Here is a 23,261-nt window from a genome sequence, read left to right on the forward strand (position 1 = left end):
TCTGGCTTTTACGTGTTTCCCGTCTTTCACCCGTCCTTCTGTCCAGCAGTGTCAGGTTCAGCTCGCTCTCTGAAGCTCCATTGTGTGACTTGCCCGGTCTTGTCTCCTCATCACTCACCTGCTGCTGCACTGACATTGTTCTGTCAACTGTTTTCATAAATATTTAAACGGTGGCTTTGACACGGTCTCACTTAGTGCCATTAGGCTGCAGAAAGACCGTGACAAAAGAGGACAAGCGGCGCAGCGGCGAGTGTACATCTGATGTCTGGTGTGCCTGTTGCAGTAGTAACACTTTATGTGGTGATGAGTCAGGGCAGGATTGTTTTAAATCAAAGCTGTTATTTTACATTTTACATGTCTCTGTCCTCATCCATTCATCTACCTCTGCAGCTGCACGTCTCTGCTGCTCTCTCTGCTTGGCTTTCATTTCGACTTTGAACACAAAAAATAGTCAGTCACATTTCATAAAATGGTAAAACACATTCCTGAATTTATCAGGGAGTCACCTGACCTGCTGTCAGATAAACAGCTCTCAAATCGCCCCCTGGTGGTTGAACCAGGATGGAGCAACTCAGAGCGACGCTGCACTCCTGATGGTCAAGCTATATTTAAAGCCATAATTGAATTCATGTATTGACGCTGTCTCATAGTGCACTCTGTTTCATTTCTGAAGTATGTTTGCTGTTGCTGGCTTTCTGCTTTTTATTTAGTTTGATGGATTTTTGGAGAGAAGTTGGCAGAAGTTGATATGCATCTGTTGGCTGCATGGGGATAAAAGTGTACTTTGGGTTTTGTGTCCTGGAGGGCTCCTCTGTGCACTTGCAGGACCAGGTGATGGCTCTCTATGCTGCTGCTTCCCTGCTCGTCATTTAGAGCACTTTTTAATGACTTTTCCATGTTACAGTTTTTCGTGATAGCCTGGTTAAGATCTTGACACAGACGCTGAAACCAAAATGAAACCCAAATTTAAGGTGTGCGATTTCCTAAAACAGTTCATTCTTATGCTGCAGGTGACCTTTGTGGAGCACACTCTCCCAGCAAGGGTCTCATCTTGACTTGGTTGTTGTGGTCAAATCTTGAGGAGACTTTGTTCATTTCCTGTGAGACATTTCTGAGACTATGAGCCTCTCAGCTGAGGCCTCCACTGTCCCGGCACCAGACCTCCTGGGGTCGTCTACCACAGAGGTTAATATGAAAAGCTTTTCTTCTGTTTCAGAGACGACGTTGCATCCAGCTCCACGTTTACCTTGGAGGACAGTGCTATCTGCCTCACTTCAGAGCAGAGCACCATAGATGTGGACATAGACCGCGATGATGGATCTGTTCTCGATGTCTACTTGGTGAGTTGTTTCTCCATTTGTTATTTCAGGTCGACCCCGGGCTCACTCTTTGAAGTTGGTGACTAGTTTTGTCCTCTTAAGGTTAAAACAGGCCTAAACAATGTTAACAGTCATCCTCTTCTCTCTTCTCCACTACAGTGAAAAGAGCAGCTTTACAACCTTCATTTCCTCCTTCCAATCATAAGACAATCACCACACTCCATTGGACGGGCCAGGCTGGCCTTTCGACTCCACTTCCAGTGCTGCTAGATCCATGTTGCCACTTGTATTGCCAACACATAAAAAGACTCTCCACCGGGTGATGGACTAAAGAAGACACCAACAGAGTCACAGCGATGGACATCTGCAGGAACCATGTGACATATCATGTGATGTGATGAACACCAGGCTGAACTGAGTGTCGCTTTTTAGAGCATGCGTCAGCGCAGTGCCATTTAGTTTTATATATGTATACTGTTTTCATGGCCCGCACAAAGATCTTCACACTTAAATTCTATTCATATGATGAGAAGGTAGATGCATTTCTTTAAATGTTTATTTTTCTCCTGACCGGAAAGGAATGAAAAAAACTTTCAAAGTCTGTTAGTTGCCGATCAGAGGAGAAATGTTTACAGTGAGTTTGATGGTGGCATCTTTGTCCTTCATCAACGGGGAAATGACGGTCACACAGAGGACACGAGCCAGCTTGTAACCACAGCCAACAGACGACAAAGGAGAACAGGCTTGATGGATTCTGAAGCTCCTGAGGCCCAATGCAGACTGTGATGCGGTTTAAGTGGCCACCTTATCCAAACTGGGCTGCCCTGACAGGAGCCTGAAGCCCTGGCGAAGGGCTGCTGTAAAGTGAGAAAAGACAGTTACTGGATCTTGGATGAAGCGCAGAGCAGAGGGACGATGCACTCGCTCTTGATAAAAAGGCACTTTTGACATTGGTTATGATTACTGTAAGAAATATTTTTCTCTGAAGAAGTTGCTTAGGTGGGTGATCTACCTGACATAAGCACAGATTTGGATATGTGAATATGCACTTTTTCCTCTTTTTACTCTACAGATGCACACCTCTGTAAGTCATTGATACTACATGTACAGAGACAGTGAAGGAACATTGTAGATCATTTTTGATGTGGAGCTTCTAGTTTTGTGAGGTTTGCGTCTTGACTGAAATGCTTTTACTCAGGATATCCTTTGATACTCAATAAGTGTGTCCTCTTCAAGAAGTTATGAGACATGCATCCTACACTTAGAAGCTGTCCGATATCTCTTCATCAAGACCATATCCAACTATAAATGTTGAATTCCACAATTCCACGTTGGTTGAGACCATAATTTATTATGTAAATCTCAATATTTTACCATTTGCTGAAAGATACTTTAATCGCTGAATGTAAAGACAATGCATATTTATATATAGAAGAGACTCCTATAAATAAACTGCTTAAATTCAGTGTCTGTTTGTTCTTTGAAGAACTTCATCTGTTTGCTTAGAAGCTGCCGTGTATGTGTGCATAATTAGTTTAGTGTTGTTTTTTTTTCCTGAAATGACCCTCACCTTCACAGCAGTAAAACAGTACACTGCACTTGCTTCTGTGTAACAATTTTAATTTACAGAACATTGTCAAATTGCATTACATTTAGTGCAAATAATAACACTTCTGATGTACAACTTAGAAATATACAAAGTGTGTAGATTACTGACAAAATATCAAAATTAAAAACACTAAATGCATTCTTCAGTTGACATTGCTTGTAGATCTAGCTCATGTAATCATCAGCAAAACGATTATCCAGAACCTTCCTAACCTCTGACCCCTTAGACCAAAAATCTGATGGTGAATTTTCTACCACACAGATCTACTGATTGCAAATCTCCCAACGTTAGATGGCATCGAACACATTCTAGAGTAAATTTAAATCTTGAGGTAAGATGATGTGAAATGCTGACCCTTTCCACCCCCGCTTCGTCTCAGTGTTGATAAATGCACATCTGGTGGCTGTACAGTAGAGATAACCAGGATTTTTAGGGGTCCATCCTGGTGTCTAAGGCATTCAGGGGGTAGTTTATCAGTCAAAGGGCAGGAGGCCACTGCACTGTAGTGTGGCATGTGAAATGTAATATTAGAGTATTACAGAGAGTGTACGGTGTAAATGATATCTAAGTCAACATTTTACGTTTTCCTGCATCAGTAGCAGCAGGGCTAATTTCCAAACCTGACACTCGTTAATTGACAGACATTTTTTGCTGCTTCATCAGGGGCTGAAAATAGTGAAAAACAACCTAGGCTGTACAAAACGTATCCACTCATCTCTCAATGAATGAGAGGAATCTTTATATCCGACGCTATGGCAGGCCGTTTGGACATATCTGTCAGAAACTGTGTTACAGTGAGGTCAATGACGACAGATAGATACTGACAGCAGACCGCAGCTTAGCATCTATACACAACAGTCAACAAAATCACAGATATCCAATTGATTATCAGTTCACCTGTGTGAAAAATATTGTCCAATAGGAGTTAATTAGACTTAACAAATGCTATTCATCTCCCACTTCAGGGTTCCTTGGCCCATTCCTGTCATGAAATTCAAGCGTTTAACAGTCAATTCACATTTCCCACATTAGTAAACTAACTGAAAACTTAATCTGTTTTCTCTGTACAATACATTGTGTCCACGGTGCTCTCTGAAAGCTACTTTATAACAATCTAGAAATATAAAGATTTCAAAGCTTTAGGCTCCGACCCCCCATCAAACGGAATAGAGTCATCACTAGAGGGACAGGAGAAGGCAAAAAGAGGAGACACGGTACCACACCTCATCAATGCTTTTCCTGCCAAATCTACTTTCCTCTCTCACTGTAGTTACTTTAGCAGCAGCAAAACAAGTAGCTGTAATACTAGTGATTAAAGCAAACCCAAAAAGTCAAGAAGTATGTAATCATAAGAAATGTACAAAACAATTTACAAAAGAAGCAAATAATCGGTAACAATTCAAAAACCACTTGAACTCTTGAGCTTACATCCAAACGTACCCATGACCGACTAATGGTGTTAAGCCATTACAGTGTGGCTGGGATGGCAACTACTGATGGATTAAAGCCGTAAAACCAGTCTCTTCTACAAGCTGGTGTCCTGTAGGACGTCCTGGATGAGGTGGTGTCCCGCATGTAGTAAGTCTGAAAACACATTCTAATTGGCAGGTGAATGGGTCGTGTAGTCATCAAGAGCCTGTTCAGCGGCGAACAATGTAGCCTCTCCAGTGGGCAAAGTTTAGCCCTCTTCAAGCCTGAAACAACAAGAGAGATTAAAAGTCGATATCCTCCAAAAGAGCAGGTCTGAATTAATAACAGATCCTGTGCACCTGCTGGCTTTTCCATGGGTCACTCACAGACATAGCACCAGGGCAGATACGTCTGTTTCATTAACAGTGTAATGAATGTTCAACCCATCTGTTCAATCGCCTTCTCAGGTCCAAACCAAACCAGTTACCTCTGTGTTCAGAAGAGGATGGGCTTCCCAGCAGTTTTTTCTTGGACGTAGGAGGTGAAGCGTTTCAGGAACTTGGGATACTCTCTCTTGGCCACAGCTCTGAGGACTGAGGCTGGAGCCCAGCCTCCCGGGTTTACTGCAGCCACACAGAGGAAAACGATCAGGAAACTGTGGTCACACGTCAACTTATCCTGAAATTATTAGTCAGAAGCCTACAGAAGCCTGCAGTACACAGACTCAGTACACAGACAATGGTCTTGGGCTCCCTCTAGTGGGAGCTGAGGATGTCACGCTTATTCCTTCAAATGAACTCTTGTGACCTGCCTGGCTTCTCTAACAATAAATTGGCTCAGGATTCCTTGTGTGGCGCTGCTTTATGTCACAATCTCCTCCTCAACAGGAAGTCAGGGGAGGGGGCGAAGCTGTGCAAGTCTAGACTGACATTTCAAAGACACAAGACCGTGTACAAAGACGAAGTTGCAGAAACACTGACTGATAATGAGGTTGTTCTGAATAGAACAAGCAGCATCACAGCATTTTAAATAAAACAAAGGAGAACAAGCCAGCTCCAGGCAGTTTTCTGGCAGCTTGACATTTCATTTTGGCAAATTAGACTCATACACACTGGATCTCCCCGACCTGCTCTTTTTCTTCCACGTGAGCTTTGGTGACAGCTACACACTGCGCAGTAAGTAAACATAACGCTCCAGCCTGCCAACTGCATTTGAGCCAACTCAACAAAATACTCAAAATGTATTTGCTTAAGCTGCTGTGACATTTGAGCTCTGGGGTTAAGACATTATTCACAAACACAAAGTATCTTCACCAGAGTCTCGTGCTGAATGTCATCATTAATGCTTTCTTTAATTTCTCCTCTGTGGTTGAGACATTTCTGCAGGTTGTACTACTTATATCAGTATGGACTGTGTGCAGGCAAGAAATAAGAGTTTGACCCAGCTTGATCAGGAGTTAGGCCTCAGCTTAGCACTTCTGGCATGTAAAGTAGGCTGGATGTTAATATTGCTGTACCTTACTGCAGATTACAGTTAGATTGATGACAGAGAGGCTTTGTTCTGCTGGCTGCTGATCTTGCCTGGGGCACATACACTGAGATCAAAACCTTGTCAGACTGGAGAGGCACCTACCATTGGCAACATAGGTGATCTTACAAAGGATGTTGTCTCTGCTGATCCCTTTATCACCCTCTGGTGGGCTGACCAGTGTTTGGCAGATCATAGCGACATTGATTTTGGCACGAACGCACCGGTTTGTGGGCTGAAATGAAAACAAAAGCAGAAATGCAAAAAAATGCCTGAACTGAGTGACTGCGATTAAAAAAGGTCTAAAGCTATTCTTTCTTTGATTTAACCATGAAAAGGGCCCTACGACAAAGCCTTGTTTGACTAATCTGTAATTAGAAAGAATCAAACACATTTTCAATCTAATCTCTGAATTTGGTTGCCTGATACGTTGGGAAATGTCACTAAATCATGCTCACTGAATAGTTTTCAGTTCATATCACATGATAACAAGTGTAATCTTACAGGGGCATTGTCGTGGTCCACAGAGAAGTTGCACACCAGCCATGTGTCGGGATCATTTTCGTTTGTTGCTAAGATCTTCCTGATGGCTGACAGATAGAGCACATCCCTCTGAGAGGCAGGCCACACTCTCTGAAACACAACCAGAGGCATTCAGGCGGCAGTCAAACAGGCTGCAGAGCATCACTGATGAAATGTGTATCGTGTTTCAGCGAAGTCTGGAACCACCACGATGTCGATTTACCTTGTGCGTCTGGTACACAATGACGGCATTGTCAGAGAGCGTTTCCACAACGTTGAAATTTTCAATGGTGGCTGAGGGAGGAAGGGTTCGGTCAGGTCAGCACATTAAAACAGAGGAAGTCAAACAGTGTTGATATGAGGCCGACGTCTAAAACACTGAACTCACTCTCCCAGTCCAGTCGGACAGCTGTGTCCCAGAAGTAGTGGCAGACCTCGTGTCCCGTCACCCCCTTCACAGCATGCGTAGCTTTGAGAGGATCCAGCACAATACCGTTCTCCTCTACCTCCCTCCTGTACACCTGTCACACACACAGACAACAAAACGCAAAGTCACATCAGCACCATCAACAACAGCTGATAATTTTGCCCTCCGCCTGATCCATCAATGCTTCTACTGCAGCCGCACTGCCTTTTAAAAGGGACTGAGAGTTAAATATTCACAGCTAGTAATCGAGGGAAATGATTCATAAGCAGCCTCTCTCCTCTGTGCTCACCTTCATCTCTCCTTCTTCTATTACCAGCTGCCAGTTGGCATCTCCACCCACATCCTGGAGAGAGTAAGTCATATGATTCTGCACCATCTCCTCCACCTAAGACATGGACAGATATTGATTAAATTCTTCTGTTCGAGTCCTTTGCTGTTCTTTACCTGCCTACTTGAGGACATGCCGTGAAACTACGCACAGTTTGGGGAGAAGAATGCATTGTATTTGTATAGTCATGTGATTTACAGCCTTGAGCAATCAACAGACCTACTGTAGCACCTGTGCTGGCATTCAATTTCAGAAGTTTTGATAATATCATAGGAGGCAAACAGGAAGACTATTTCCTCCTCCGATTCTTAGGAATTCCTTAAGAAAATACATTATCCACTGAGCAATAACCAAATAAATATTAAACACTTCATCCTGCTCGGGGTTGTTATTCAATATTTCAACAATGCATTAAGACCATGGTGCAGTCTGGACTCGTGCCTGCTCATGCTGTGGAAGACAGAGTGATGTGAGGACAGGAAATGAAGTGGTTTCACTAGATTCCAGTCATGCAGCCTCCGACTAACTTAATTTGTATCTGTGGTATTATGACAACTGTTATGTGAGGAACACAAACTGTTAGTCACTGCAGGTTTCACTCTTGTTTGGTCAGTTTTTTTGTCTTCGGCTGTTATGTAATACTATAAAGACTCTGGCATAAAAACCCACAACAAACATTCTACTAAAGCACAGAAAATGTTTGTGAAATCCTGGAGAGACTGGTCAGTAGACATTCTCATGCTATCTGTGCCTGTGCTGGAAAGCAGTAGCTTTGCATGCCCCTGCAGACACAGGTGCTCGCTGTTAGGCGAATACAGTACCTGAGTGCTGAATCTGTGAATGTCATCTGAAGCACTGACTAGCTCAACGGAGGACAGGGATGAAGAAATGCTATGCGGCTGTACAGCAGAGAGGAAGGAAGATTGAAAGAGAAAGGAATAAGGACCAAAACAGAAAGAGGCGCCACTGCAGCAGTCAAGAGGACAACAATCACGGCCTGCTCGAGCGGCATTTCACATGAAGATGTTATTTGAGCTTTCACATTATTGCATTAAGCACAAACTGATTCTCTGTGTGAGCAGATTAAGGTGAAGCATGGACACACTGTGAGAAAGCGCCGGCACAGATGTTGCAGTTGCAGAGCTTTATGGGCTGGTCACACTGGTTGGAAGCTGACTAGGCCTCAGAAAGGAATGAGGAGTAGCAACCGGTAGCCTTAAATTAGAACAGGTAGGATGGAAATCACATGTGCATCAAAGAGTAAACAAGAAATGTTTTGAGCACCTTGGTGGCAAATCGATGTGTACCGATGGTGGAGTAGGCGTCTCCAGGAGGAACAGGAGTGAGTCGAGGTATCCTGACCTTCTCTGACTGGCACTGAGGGACAGAGAGTAGGAGTGTGGAGAGAGAGAGAGGATTAAGGAGATACCACAGAGAAAGGCAACACTTCTGTAACTGTGCTTTTGTTCAGTTTGCTTTGTTTAATGTGTTTCAGAGAGAGACAGAGAGAAAAATTAGGAACATGAGAGATTCAATGTGCTGCAGACAAATACTTGTAAAATGTCTAAATACATGTTTAAAAACAGGATTTTGACTGTGCAAAATAAAGCAAGTTTGGATTCTCAGACCTGCTCCTCTATCTTGTCCTGTCTGTCTAGTGCAGCTTCCACCGCATCAAAGAACTCGTCCTCATTGATCAGGCTGTTGGGCCCCTCCTGTGTAAAGCAAATGTCAGCAAAAATAAGAATCTGGTGAGAACAGACCTGCAAACGGTGCAGAGTGATAAAAAACGCACATGCTGGGAGACACAGTCAGGAAATCTTTCTGTTTTGAATTCATTTATCTTATCTCATTTCATCTTGCCTCATAGTCTGGACCTCCGTAGTGTGACTTTTTCTTCAGTTCATTCATAGCAGACTTGTAGGCATCTTCTATCCTTCTCCTCTTCTCTAGCTCCTGAACACAGAGAGAGAGAGAGAGTGTAGTGTATTAAGTATCAACCGTGACAGCACTGCAATTAGAAACAGCCACTGAAACAATCTGTGCTGCATTTAAATGAGATTTTCTAGTCCTCAACATTTAGACAACCAACAACAAACAGCCATAAAACATCTGTGAGCCAGTGACAACGCTCCTTTTATCAGACTGCAGCTGGCAGAGTAGCAAAAAAGGGTGAGAAGAAAGGTCTACATGTCACAAACAATTGTGCAAACCCGCCACATCATTCAGCTGTGTACGCACTCAAACAGGTTTTACAGAATGTCTCAACCCCTAATAAACACACTTCACACAAATGCGTTAGAGACAACAGGCTGCTGCGACAAAGCGGAGCTGAAGAGGCTGGATTATCTTCCAGCGGTAGAGTTACTGTTTTCACTGTCTGTTCCTTAAAAGCACAGAAACCTTGCAAACAAGCTGATGCCATTGGTCCCTTTGTGAAAGTAAATAAATCAAAATACAAAAACTTCACAATGTGGGCTGAAACCACTCAACAACCCAGCAAAAAAAACACTTCATGATTCAGACAGTTTATCCACACAGTTAATCCACACTGCAATAAGAGAAAGCAAACAAATGAATGCCACTGGAGCTAAGTACACTCTCTTGAAAACACTTAAAAGTAGGAACCAGACAGGCAGAGATAATGAAACCAAACTAAGTGTACAGAAAGGTGTCGACATGTAACACTTGGCACAACATAAACAGGAGGTGATCCTGCTGTCGGCTGTGTGTTACCACCAGACAGACAGACAGACTGACTGACAGACACCTACTGTGAAGAAGAGGCTGCAGGTCTGTAGAGGTATCCATCTCTGTGTTTGGTATTTGAGCAGCTCTGTCCCCCTTTGTAGCGAAGGCTTCCACAAATTGAACCATGATGTCCGAGCAGTCATTTTCTAGCTCGCTCTCGGTGCGGCGTGTCTAGTTCCTTTGAGTGTGTGCTCTCTGATAACTTCTATTTTCCTGCTTCACATTGGGAGCTAAACTTCACCCACAAAACCAAACACAGATAAGACTGAGGTAGTTTCGCTCTAGCTGTGAAAGCACCTCCCGGCTTTAGAAGTTTTTAGGGTTGGGCAGCACACCTTAGCACACAGGAGAGGAAAAAAAAGAAAGAAACTGGTTTGACAACATCAGCTGAACTGATCAGGATGTAAGCACGAGGAGCTCTGAAGAGCATACCTCCACAGGCACAGGCCGCTCTCTAGAGAAAGCAATGGCTGTAAGAGTCTTACGGGAATGCAAACCACTCATTAAAACAAGACGATCAGATAAAAAATAGATAAATCACATTATGAGGAACAGGTGCATTTGTGCTTCTGGTAAGCAAGTCTGACTATGTTGAAGTGGACACATTCATAGAGCAGTAGCCCTGTCGTGTTACAACTAATGTGGCTGGTTTCCATTAATCACCTGTCAGCCAGATCCAATAAAAACGTGTGCTTTTGAGTAATCTGGATGATACACATTCTCTTCTCTAAGAGCAGGCTGCTCTACGATGGAAACTGGCAGTTGCATGGGAGGCCACATTGTGAAATGTATTGCTTGAGGCATCTTAACAATTCCCACAAAATACATTGAGAATGCACTTAATGAAAAACAGAACAACAAACAGAAACAAACTGCTTTACAAGATACAGTTTAAGTTACCAACTAAATACAAATCTGACCACGCAGAAGAATAAGGACTAATAATCTGAACTGAACTGTTTGCATTTGACATCACATCACTCTTTTGTTGTGGTGCAAGCTGCAGATGGAGGGCCAGAGGTGATTTTCTGCATAGGAAGCATCATAACACACTCAAAATGATTTGCATCATTTACGGTCGCTGAGATAAAACAAACCGAGAAACCACAAGGAGCTTTTATGGAGTACCAAAAGTTGTTCATTAGAGAGAAAAATGCAAGAAATTGATGGAGAAAAAGCCTGAAAAATGTTGCTGGTCTGTAGTCAGGAGGAGGAGAGGTGGATAATGGTAGAAATGGTGTAATATTAGTGATTATTTTAAATAGATGTGATAGATTTAGGGTGAATCCCATTTCTCTTTTCTACCCCTACCCCTTAGCCCTACCCCTTGTCCCTTGCCCCTTGAAACGGAGTGCCAAGGGGTAGGGCCGAAAGTCAACGCCTCCGAATTGGGACACCCCTTCGACAATCGCGTACGTCATCAGTAGTCGCCGCTGCCTCTTACGTAGGCAGATGCGACAAGCTAATGCTACCGTCACATTCGATTTATGTATGACATTCCTGCATGTTGTATCCCATAACGCTATCAATGTAACTGAATACCAGCAGCGAGGTTGCCAAAGTTATTATTGATAACGTTATCACTGCAGATTATCAGGCTGCCCACAGAGCACCGCTAGTGGCATTCAGGCTGGCAACGGTAACCACGTAACTGAAGCCTTGACTACTATCGATTTTTTTCGGGGTTTTTTTACGAGGAAAATGACCACTACACATTGAAACAACGTTAAAATAGACAATAAAGTGGTTTTCGTACATTTTAAAACTTCATTCATGGAGAAAATACTGGTCTTGCAAGGCATTCTGAGAAATCTGTCGTACCCCTCCGTTTGGAGTGTGCCTCGGAAAAATCTCCGTTTGGAGGGGTACATAGCCCTACCACTTCCCCCTACCCCTCCGTCATAATGGGAATTGGGACACCCCTACCCCTCCACGTGAACGCGCAAAACGGAGGGGTAGGGCCAAGGGGGAGGGCCAAGGGGTGAAATGGGATTCAGCCTTAGAGTAAAGGCTACAAGCAACACGACAAATAGTTGTTAAATCGCCGTCAACAGTCTGAATTTAACATCATGTGACCGCAAACAACCAGTGAAACCTCAGGATTGTCTAACCTGTTCATTCATATAGATATTTATTTAAAACAGGTCATGTTATTTAGTTGTTAATCAATTTGAGAGCCACCTCCTTAAATCACTTCCTAGCATTTCCAAAACAGTCTAATTACCCATCCCATCACCTCTGCAATCCACCGCTGACTGCGGTTTTCAAACACTACAGTCATGACTAGATCCTCATCACCTGAAGGACAGAACCCAAAAACACCAAACACTTGTTGGTCACAATAAGCAACTCCTCGAAGACAACAGAAGGCATCAATTAGCTCGTCAGCCTGCGACACGTCCACACAGCGGCGGCTGCCGACGAGCCCACTCAAACCCAAACTGCTTATTATTCACATGACACACACACTGAGTGACATTTACTTTAATCACTGTGTGCAGAGTGCAAGCGCGTACCTTATCCAGCCTCTTCTGCCAGCTGTCCTCTCGTTTGACCATCAGCTCGATGCAGTGGGACAAGGTCGACAGGATGCCTGCTGTGGTGGCCTTGAAGGTGATGGCCTCACCCTTGAAGTCTATCCCGTTCATACCTTTGGGACTGGCAGGGGGAAACACTGACAGACAAAAAATAAAGAACTGAGTGCGACAGCTGCCCTTCACTAGATTAAAAATGGACATTTGAGCGAATCACAATGAGTGATTAGACAGCATCTGCACGTGAACTCACATTTCTCTTTGCTGCCATTGTTGTTGTGATTATATTCACCGTCGGGTCTTGTAGTGGTAGGAAAGTCTTCTTCGTCTTCCTCAACTTCTGGTAAGAGAACAAAAGCAATCTCAGATCTATGTACTACGTATGTGTCCAAATAACCAAATCAGCCCATTTAATACAGATTTAAATCTGTTTAAACTGAATCTCTGACACTATACAAGCTCCATAATGGTGCCACAGGTTACCTCTGTCTCTCTGAAATTCATCTTTGGAGACAACATCAGCGCAGGAGTCAAAGTATTTCTGCAGGGTGTCCACTTGTCGGCACAGAATGTCCCGGAAGGTTTCCATTTCTGCTAACTTCTCACGCAACCTGTGCCCCTTCTGAGCAGAGAGAAACATGAGCGAAGAAATGCAATCAAAGGCTGTCAGGGAAAAAAGATTCATGTCACTTCTCTTTTTTAAACCACAAAGCGAGGCCACGCTACAAAATCAGTACAAATCAGTAACACACTTGACAAGTGACAAAAGTGTGTGCTTTTCAGAGGGTTTAAATGTACTTTGAGGGGCTGATAATTTAACATTATCCTTTGTTTTTTACCTTGAAGGACGATGTGGATGTGGCAGACAAGGCACTGGCTGCAGAAGTGAGAGACAACATGGAACCATGACGCCTGAGACTGGTTTCTGAACCATAACCAGACTCTGCCTGAAGTCCAGAGGGAGGGGTCGAAGGAAATACAGGACAGAGAGGAGAGAGTATGATATGGATGATAAGAAAGGAGAGGGAAACCAGAGGACACATGGAGAAAGGAGAAAGGAACAGAAGATCAGTAAGTGGCACAAAACACATGAAACCAGCAGCAATATAATAAGAAAGTCTGCAACTCTTAAAGTAGACAGAAACAGAAAGAGAGGGGGAGATCATTTCTAACAGTCAGCAGCACTGAGCAATGCTGAGCCCGACCAGAGCGCGACCCACACCTACACAGACAAGCAGTCTGCTGAAAGGGACTGAGGCTGACAAACAGACATCAGCATCAGCCCAGCCAGTCGACCTGATATCAGTGGTTGAGCAACAGTGGAAATAAATCACACTGTTTTGCAGAGTGAACAGATCTTGGCTGGTCTGCGACTTTCTGGAAGAAAACACTGGGTAACACTTTATATTAAGTGCTTATATTTAGTGATTAAGCCGTATTCTGCATGACCATACTGTACTACTACGAGGTCATTTAATCAGAGTTTTCCCTAAATAATCTCCTGTACTGCTTACTGATAGTAAGGGAGTTGCTGTATATGAGTTAAGATCTTCATAGCAGAACGATAACCCTTAATAACCCTAACCCCCAGAGGAAAGTAATAACAAGTGCTTTATGATGACTAATAGAACATCAATATGTTGCTAATGTGCATGCTAATAAGCAAATAGTTACTGGTGAACATGTACCTACCTTAACACCTTCACCCGCCTACCTTAACCAAAATCAGTATCTACCTTTTAGAACATACAGAGTGCTATGTCACACGGCATTATGAAACAGATCTACTGAGGGAGTGGCAGCGACATTTGTTCCATTAATCAGCCAACTTATGACTGGGTGATGCGTGGGACTGCCAATACAGCAAAGCGACAGAATATTATTTTACATAATGTGCTGTGCTGTGCCCCCCCCCCCCCGTTGGTCCGACATGCAGCTGTTAAGAATTATCCATTATATTGGAGAGAGCAGCAAATTCATGACCAAACATTACTTAAATACCTTTACTCAACCAGAAGACACAGTAAAGGGGAGCTAGTGTGATAAAGTCTGAATGAATGAATGAATCAGGACCAAAACATGCTCTTACATTTTATGAGTCTAAGTTAATTTGCTCAGGTTTGCTCATTGTTTAATTTTCCTCTTAATTATTAAGTTAGCCTTATTTTTGACCATATTCCACAGCTAATATTTTTCTGCTTGCTAACTGGCAGACAGAGGTCTTTCTTAAGAACAATAAGCGACTGAAGAGGGAGTCAGGTGACAAACTGAGAGGACACATATTTCCTCTGTTAGAGGATCTTACAACACTTAACTACAGGCTGACAGACTGGGAACATCGACACAGAGTACTGGTAAACAGATAATGAGCTGGGCAGTAGAAATGAAGTCCCAGTGTTTGCTTACATTCATAGAATCTTGTGAATACTGTGACATTAAGATCACAGTGATATCTTAAGCATTTACGCAGCATACCCTATGCAAGTTACACTAAGTAGCTTCAGTTGATTATTGAGACACTTCCTCAGTCATAAAGGTAACATCATGTCAGAAAAACAAGACTTACAGTAACAAGAAGCGATCTTGTACAGTCCCACAACCAGAGTCATACAAGACCAATAAACACAAACTAAAATCCATATAAGATCTTTTAGGATTTGCAATCGAACTTTGAACACTTCTGGTGAATTCACATGCATTAAGGGTGAGGACAAAATACCAAGAACATCATAAAAAAATTATAATAAATTCAATAACACAACAGGAAAATGCCAGCCTTAAACTGACCTGACAGAGTCGTAAAAAGCATTGACTGTTACAACATTCACTAAAATACAATCCGGGCTGTCAGTTTAAAAACTGCTACCACAAAGATTTTCTTTTAATTAAAAAGGACATTTTCCATTATTCCAGCTGCAAACACTAAAGCCACTCTGAGTGGCAGAGCTGCATGCCAGACGGCCAATGACTGCTGACACTTTGACTTGTGATCTGCAAATTGCTTCAGCTGCTCTGTGTCACCTTTGATGGCTCATCCAACATTAATGCTTACTGCACGGTAGGTATCATTGCAATAGGGATTTTATTTCTTTATTGCTTTCTTAATGCACTTTTACAGCAGTCTGACTTGTAACTACATCATCATCAGTGTCACTGTAATTTATGATTCCTGCAACGATGAGTCCAGTCCTTAAACACATTAAATGTACTACTGTTTACTTCGTGTTGACCCGTTGACACAGTGCAAACAGCTGAGAAAGACAGCAGGGTAGTTACAGGAGTAAATGGACAAAAAGTGCGATGGACTAAAAACTGTTCTTCCAACACCACCACTAAAGGATCCGATGAGCTCTTTGATTGTTCTGAGATATTGAACAGGTGGCTGAAATCATTGTTACTGTATTGCCACTTTGGGGTAAAACAATGCACTGATGAAACATGAAGACCAACTGCAGAGACTGTCATCTTCATGCACCTGGTGAGCTGCATAAGACAGCCATGCAAGCTAAACACCCACTCCTACGCAACACATGAGATGGCATCTTGTGCCCACAGCTTTGTGATGGTAATGAAGAAGAGCATACAGTAACTGACCATGGCAACCACTGAGTACTTCTACACATATGAGCATACAGCCGCTTGTATAATTACCGCTCATTAAAAGCAGTGGTAGTTCAGAACACGGCCATGCAGCACAGACTTCATTTCTTAAAAACAGAGGATTTCTCATAAAGCCTGACATGCAGTGGAGTCCAAAGCTCAAGCTAGCCCATCACTACTGCACACATGCAAACAGAAACTAATCATTTATGCAACATAGAGACAAGAGCAACGATGGGTTATGTTTATGAATCATTCATGCCACACTACTGGCATGCCAATTTAAGACTTCAGTGATGAGTGACAGTGAACAAGCAGTGTGCCAACATGCTGTAAGCCCACCATTCGGCCATTCCAACACCCAAGGCAGAGCAGGACACTGCTGCAGTCCCGGCGGTTTGCTGTCCCCAACATGGCCCAGACGCTCCCCCAACACTCCCACTGTTCTGACAATTCAGAGGCTTAAATCCAGTATTCCCGTTTCCCCTGGACACACCTCACTGAGGAACAAAAGGGAAGAGGAGGAGGAGGAGAAGAAGAAAAGCCACACAGGCTAAGCTTAGCTCATCAAGTAAAGGAAAGCAGCTACAAGAGAGGGAAAGGAGGAAGAGGAAAAAGTCATTTGCTCCGTAGCACCCGGAGGAGAGGCAGACACAAGCTGCTCCATGAAGCAGAAGAGACAGGCGGAGGCAAAAGGATGAGTCTTTTAATTCCTCGGGAAAAGCAAAGCCGGTCTGCTTTCAGTCAGGTCTTGCGCAGGCACACACATGGACTCAGACACACACGTACATGCACTCCACTCTCCCTGCATACATATATCAACAGACCACACACACCCTGATATGTGAAACCTTTTCATGGTGTCCATCTTTATATCCAGCATCCATCACTGAGCAATGGTGTGTTTGCATGAAAGAGACAGAGCGAGAGAGGCGTAAAAATGAAGGGTGCATGCATGTATGCACTGGAGAGAGAGACAGAGAGAGACGAGGGCTGTCCAGAGCTGTTTGTGTGATATACCAAAGTACCAAATGAGTGGGCGAGAGAGAGAGAGAGAGAGAGAGAGAGAGAGAGAGAGAGAGAGAGATCTTCTGCTTTGCTTCTATCTAGCTGACTCTCATCCTGTCTTCCTCTGATTGGCTGATGTCCATCCATGAAGCCTGATCTGATAATGTTCAGTCTGTCCCAACAGCCAGCGTGAAGACATGGTAGAGAAAACTCAGAAAAAAACATAAGGGGTTTTCCCCATTCACCCCTCTGAATCTACCAGAATGGTACAGTCTTCTCGGTATGATCAGGGGTTTTATGTGTCCCTCTTGATTTTTGTTGCTGTGAGAACAAGCGATTAAAAAAAAATACATTATTCATCAAGAGCTGCACTTAACGTCCCTACATTCTGCACGACTTTTTCCACCACTAACAAACTCACCCACTCATAAAAACACAAATGGACTTGAACAAAAGCTGCTTTTTTTCCTGCACAAGAACAGTCTAATTTGGTAATATGGATATGCAAATGGTGGTTGTTTGCTTTCAAAAAGTGGCTTATAAGAGGCATTTAAGAGCAGTAACCATGGTCTGTTTGAGCCGTGTCTAAAGCAATGACATAAACCCAGCTCGAGCAAAGTATGAGCATATGAAACAGCCAAAAGTAAAAAAAGTTACCCTTCAACACCCCAAAACGCAGTTCTAAAAAGCTAAATATTACACAGCTTGTATCTGATGTAACTATCCAGAGCTTCACTACTAGATGTTAACATCATGCTTGAAAGCTAGGAGGAGGAAATGCGAACACATTGGCTGGATTTTGAAAGACTTGAGAAAGGACTTGGTGTGTAAGTTTGTACGTGTTTTACTTTTACTTGTTTCTATGATGAGAATACTTTCTGCATTGGGACTAGAAAAGGAAACTACAAATGAATACCACTGCATGTTTAAACAAAGTAGCCAAAAAGTGAGACAGCAGACACCAGTTCATGTCCTCTGGGGTCCTGACACAGGGACAAAAACCAAAGCGTGGGGAGCATGATGCTAAGTTCTTTTTTGTCCAGCGGGAGCAGTGCAGACGCACTCACTTAAAGCACTGGTGCAGGTAGTGCTGCATTAAGCTTGCTGAGGTTACTGCAGGTCACAATCCAGACATAACCCTGAAATACTCTCATACCATTGTTAATGTACTGGAGTCCAGCGGTCACTCACACTCAATTGACATGCACACACCCGGCAACACTAATGAAACTATCCACAGCAGCATTTTAGTGGAAAAACAGGCCTAAGGCCAACTCACACAATAATGATTATTTTTTCGAGGGTGGTTCATTGATGGTGGTCTCTCAACTAGGGTCCTTTTTTTTTTTTTTACATGGCAAACACAAGCAAGAAAAACGCCAGCAACACGCTTATTGATATTATCCAAGTTTTGAGTTAGGGTCAGTGTCTGTAGAGTATTCTGAACACTGTACAGGCAAATCAATGAGAACAAAATAAAAGTAAACGTATGGTTAACTACTTTAATATTTAGGGCATACTTACACAGACAAAATTACAAATTCAGTAACAAATAGTGAGCTGTGTCAGCTAGTTTTGGACAGATTACAGCATTGTATGTTGCACAGATCATCTTTATGTAGGGAAACTATGCATCCCTGACTAGATGTCACTGCAGCTCCCTGGTATCTGATGAGAGGGGATACCCTCACCTCAACACCTCACTCCTCAGATTCCTCGCATTCCCAGGGGGAAGGGCTGTGTGTGTGTGTGTGTGTGTGTGTGTGAATCCCTGTCCTGCCACACCCAAGCTCACTGAACAAAACAGATAACTCCCAGTCTGTTCTGAAAAACACCCTGACCCAAAATTGAACCTGAATACCAGAAAAATGTGAACAATGCAGCGAAGCGATGTTTTCAGTGGGTGAGTAGGTGAGGCAGAAAGAATCAAATATTTATTTATTATGGCCTGAGGAACTGATGCAATATGGCTGAAGAAAATTAGTTCTGATTCTTGAGGAACACAAAGCACATAAAAAAATGAAAAAATCCAAAATCCCTCAGCGTAACAGGGACTGCATTCAGGCACACAGAGCATCTGCACTATTAATTAATATATCAGGGTAATGCTGCTGACTTGCTTGCAGGTAGGCAAAATCTCCATGAATAGCTTTATCACAAGACAGTCGATATGACAAGCAAACCAAGGTGCAATAAAAATTAGAAAGGCCAACAAGAAAGATCCAGAAAGTCTCTGTTGAAGAGAGAGAAACCCATTCCACTCACCTTGTGCAGCTCTATCGACTCAATCCACTGGAGTCTGTGCTCGGGATCTTCAGCTCTGAGGTACCAGACGCTGTCATTCACGCTGATGTCAAAACGGCACTCGTCAAACTCATGAGGCTGCATGGAGAGAGGACAGGTCTCATGAATAGATGTTCGGCAGAGTGCATGAGTCATGTCAGGAAATACTGTCATAATCTGTGTCTGAATTCCAAAGTCCAAAAACTCAATTTAACATTTTCCCCTCATTCAATAAAGCCACAGAGGAGCAAAACTCCCGGTATAGCGCCTCTGCAGCTGTCTGTCTGTTTTTGACACTGGCTGAGGAGCGATGACACATTCTGGACACACATGGATTCCATCAGTCACAGAAAAGCCTCTGCCACACAATAAATAGGAATTTTAATTAGAAACTGATGTCTTATGTCTGCAGGCGCAACCCTAAACGACCGCTGCAGAGCTGTGAAAAAACAGAGTTCCTTTAGCGTGCCTTCGTCTCAACCTGGGTCATCATAACTTTTCCTTCTGCTGTTGAGCCAAATCTTTCAACTATTTCACTCCCGCATTCTACAATGCACCCCACCCAGCTCCAACTGCTGACTGCCTTCGGCATCCAAACACGTGCACCAAAGAATTCCCGTTTCCTCTGAGATTGGAATTCGACCGCTGCACTCAGCTGAGGAGAGATCTGCTCTGCAAAGGTTCCTAATAAGAAATGAGGCATAGTTGTCTTGGATTTCCTTCCCGTTTTTCTCCTCATCTGCACCAAAACTACAGCTGTCACCTGACATAACCTCATGTTGCCCAAGTTTTATTAGATTTGCTGAATTATGCTCATGTGCTGGTTTATTTGCTGCCACAGACAACAGCAACACACACTCCAAGTGTCAGCCTGGGTAACTTTACGCAACATTGTCTGCACTTAAACACGAGTATTACGTTTCACAAGCTGCATATCTGGGATGCTGACGGGGTGAGCGGTTTTCTCTGACCCTTAGATGCTTTCTATTACAGTCACTGACAACCTCAATACAAAAGTTTCCCCTTGGAGACAGGGGAAATGCCCTCCAGTTTCAAAATTTCAAAATAAGGAGGGTCGTGTAATGGTGACCTCTAGAGCATCCAGCCATGCTGTCATTACTGCTTAGAGAAATCCAGTCTATCTCACTGTGCTGTGTCAGGCACGGCCCATAAACCTCTGCTTTACAGTCGGTTTATACCTCTTTCACTCGGCCTCGAACAGGCTCCTTCCCTTGCGTAAGCACTACTGAACATCCATGCTGCACTGGCTTTTTTCTGAGCACAGGACTGTGGCATCTCAGTGTTAGGAAGTCAAACAATGATAGTCATAGTTCACGAAAGAGACAAAGATCTTCAACTGAAAATAACAGTGAACACTATAAATATTTACAATAATTCACATGAGTGTGCTTTGTACAAAAACACATAACAGGAAAATACTGATACACACACAAGCTTTTGATAATGGACGCTGGCAGACGAAAGGAATTTTCACAGTTACATTTCCTGCATATTTTGCCTCTGTATGAGGAAAGCACAGTGTGTGTGCAGCTACACAGTGTGTAACAGGCTGACGTTAGGCAAGAAGAGAAGCAGGGGCTTGTTTCTGCATTCCTGAGTCCTCATGGCATGATCTCCTTAGACAGCTCTTACTTTAGATATTTCAGAAGAGGGAAGAGGTAGTAAAACGACGCTGTGGGTCATTAAGTGCGCATGTGTAATAAAGCTGTGTGCATTCTCTGTTAGCCTACTATAACACGATTACAAAACATCCCTAACGTCATGTGTAGTTCCATTCAGGTCTGCACAAACACAGGAATTGGTGCTGTGCTCACTCAAACGACCAGTCTCAATAGAGGAAACAAACTGTAACCTTTCATGTTGTCGTTTTCCTCCAGTTTTGAGTCATATAATCCTATTAAACAAATCACAGTGAGGCCATTTGTTTGGCCTCTGGACTGGTGGTATGCTCAGAGAGAACAGTGAATATTTAACCAGAGCGTTGGATTTTCACTTATCTGACCAACAAGAGGCCTGCACAGGGAGAGTACAGGTGCACACCTCAACAGCATGCGGTCAAGGCTTAGAATTTAACTGCAGGGAACACCAATTTCAAGGAGCCAGAGAAATAAACTGGCATGGAGGAAGAGACACAAGAGTGCTCTCAAATGACTACTGGAGCAAGAATGCCTTGGTCTGCGAAAACTCAGCCCACTGCCTTACCTGCAATGTTAGTAAGAGCCTCATTTATAGTTAATGTTTACCTCTGTACCTTTGAGGACCGTGGATGGAAGGAATTAAAGGTCAACTCCATGCTAATGATGGGGAAACACAGGATCCCTGAGACCTTACTTAATTTCCCCAGACTGGGGAAAGTGATACAGAAAATGAGGCCTTTCATTGTCACCCATCTTATGAGCCCTTAGTCCCTGAACTGTTGAACAGAGGCTACCTCACCTGGCAGCAGAGTGGTGCCCCTTCCTCACATCATGGGGAATACTTACTGTGATAACAGCCTTGCTGAGACACAGAGACCCCCTGCAGCCGTACTCCCGTTCATCCTCTGACTTGTAGTAGCTCAAAGTATTGTTTTTCAACACGACCCATCGGTCCTGCCATCCGTGTATGTAATTTGTCCACTGTAAACACACAGGAGGTACAACACAAACGGTTAGCTGCACCATGCCATCAACACGTCCTCAGCCTAAATGATGTGTATAAGGTTAGACGAGGTCTCCACCTCATTAGTAATATCCATCTTGCTTTCGGGCTAGTGGTTTGTTTTAGAAACACACAATATCTATCTAAGTTATTTCTGCAGCATCAATCAGGGTAACGTGCACACTGGATCACCTTACGTTACCTTGCTTAAAACGCCTCCGAGCTCCACAGGCTGGCCGGATTCCGGATCCACATCCTCATCCGAACCGGACGATGAACTCTTTTCGGACATTTAACGTTAAACCCAAGCTTCAAAGAAAACTTGAACCTGATTTTTGCGACAGAAGCACGTAGCTTAGCAGGATTAGATAAGTTGAAACGCGTCACAAGCCAAACCTGCTGACAGCTTCTTTAACTTAGCCTTAACGTCAGCGAAATAACGTTAATTAGGCAGCAACTGAGTGTGTTAAACATCAGCGGAATGGCGTAATTTATCTTCGGTCGGATGACAGACTTACACCTAGCTAGCTTGTCTTGTAGCAACCTTTTCTGGAGGTGACAGCTGAGTCTCAACTTCTCGATTTTGCGGGCTTTGTTTTGAAACTGACGTCGAATACCAATGAGACTAGCTAGTTAGCGTTAGCTGTCAAACGACGCATCTAGCTAACATTAACTTCAACTAGAAACTTGTGACGGTTCTGGTTAGCTATCTTAACTGCAGTCGATAAGCCACTCAAATGAGCAGTCGATAAGGAGGCCTTCGAGTAAACGCTGTACCTCCACTTCCAGCTACAAATGACGATCAACGGACTGTAACGGTGCTGTAGTTCCGCAGTTTAGTTAGCAATAGCGGAGGACTGAGTCGCTGTCTTCATTCAGGTCGGGGGGAGGAGCTGCAGCCACGCTTTACTGTGTACCTAATAGAGGCGTCAAGTTAAACACATCCACAGTATTACCGGAAGTGGCACATATTCGCCTTGAAATTAAAATCATTAAATTTCTCATATAGGGATTACAATGGAAAAGAACCTGTCCCAAAATCAGCTGGAGTGGGTAGGGGTAATATTGTTTCAGTTGGAGATGGATTTCTCCCCTAAATATACTTAATTATTTTCTACCAGAAGTCACACAAAACAAAGGGTGTACTTTGAAAAAGAAAATACCGGAAATATGAGTTTTTATTTGGATAACTTCACTTAGATTTTGCCATAAACTGCAGTGCATGGATTTTGTAAAGATAAGAGAATAACACTGTGATTAAGGTGGTTTTGGAGTTAAAACA

At 43.3% G+C, this 23,261-nt stretch overlaps 2 protein-coding genes across 9 annotated transcripts in view; one reads left to right on the top strand and one right to left on the bottom strand.

Annotated features, from left to right (window-relative positions):
• The window catches only part of pip5k1bb (phosphatidylinositol-4-phosphate 5-kinase, type I, beta b), a 32,336-nt gene extending 29,552 nt beyond the window's left edge, over positions 1–2,784 (top strand). The window contains exons 14-15 of the mRNA XM_070965059.1: positions 1,217–1,340; positions 1,479–2,784. Of these exons, the coding sequence (XP_070821160.1) occupies positions 1,217–1,340; positions 1,479–1,481 (127 nt within the window). The 3' untranslated portion in view covers positions 1,482–2,784. The remainder of the gene's footprint in view (positions 1–1,216; positions 1,341–1,478) is intronic.
• A 138-nt stretch (positions 2,785–2,922) lies between these two features.
• LOC139332026 (ceramide transfer protein-like) lies at positions 2,923–22,887 on the bottom strand. 8 transcript variants are annotated; one of them, XM_070963694.1, is made up of 18 exons: positions 22,182–22,887; positions 21,823–21,957; positions 19,301–19,417; positions 13,267–13,374; positions 12,911–13,049; positions 12,681–12,764; positions 12,410–12,567; positions 9,006–9,098; positions 8,771–8,857; positions 8,427–8,519; positions 7,964–8,041; positions 7,104–7,199; positions 6,776–6,908; positions 6,611–6,681; positions 6,370–6,498; positions 5,971–6,100; positions 4,826–4,961; positions 2,923–4,622 (listed from the first exon to the last, which is right to left on the bottom strand). In XM_070963694.1, exons 1-17 carry the CDS (start codon positions 22,269–22,271, stop codon positions 4,834–4,836), a joined length of 1,869 nt encoding a protein of 622 aa, XP_070819795.1. In that variant the 5' UTR covers positions 22,272–22,887; the 3' UTR covers positions 2,923–4,622; positions 4,826–4,833. The 8 variants fall into 8 exon arrangements, with proteins under 8 accessions (XP_070819795.1, XP_070819794.1, XP_070819796.1 ...); XM_070963693.1 differs by having other exon boundaries at positions 12,681–12,767; positions 22,182–22,861; XM_070963695.1 differs by lacking the exon at positions 7,964–8,041 and having other exon boundaries at positions 12,681–12,767; positions 22,182–22,856.
• Between the last annotated feature and the right edge of the window lie 374 nt (positions 22,888–23,261).

The sequence above is a fragment of the Chaetodon trifascialis genome, chromosome 6 (genome assembly GCF_039877785.1).
Source record: "Chaetodon trifascialis isolate fChaTrf1 chromosome 6, fChaTrf1.hap1, whole genome shotgun sequence".
In the NCBI taxonomy this organism is placed as follows: domain Eukaryota; kingdom Metazoa; phylum Chordata; class Actinopteri; order Chaetodontiformes; family Chaetodontidae; genus Chaetodon; species Chaetodon trifascialis.

Coding starts and splice junctions, on each gene's coding strand:
- LOC139332026 (XM_070963693.1), bottom strand. CDS start 22,271: ATGTCCGAAAAGAGTTCATCGTCCGGTTCGGATGAGGATGTGGATCCG. Junction 8,042..8,426: donor CACATCGATTTGCCACCAAG/GTGCTCAAAACA, acceptor TCTGCTGTACAG/CCGCATAGCATTTCTTCATC. Junction 6,682..6,775: donor TGTCCGACTGGACTGGGAGA/GTGAGTTCAGTG, acceptor TTCCTCCCTCAG/CCACCATTGAAAATTTCAAC.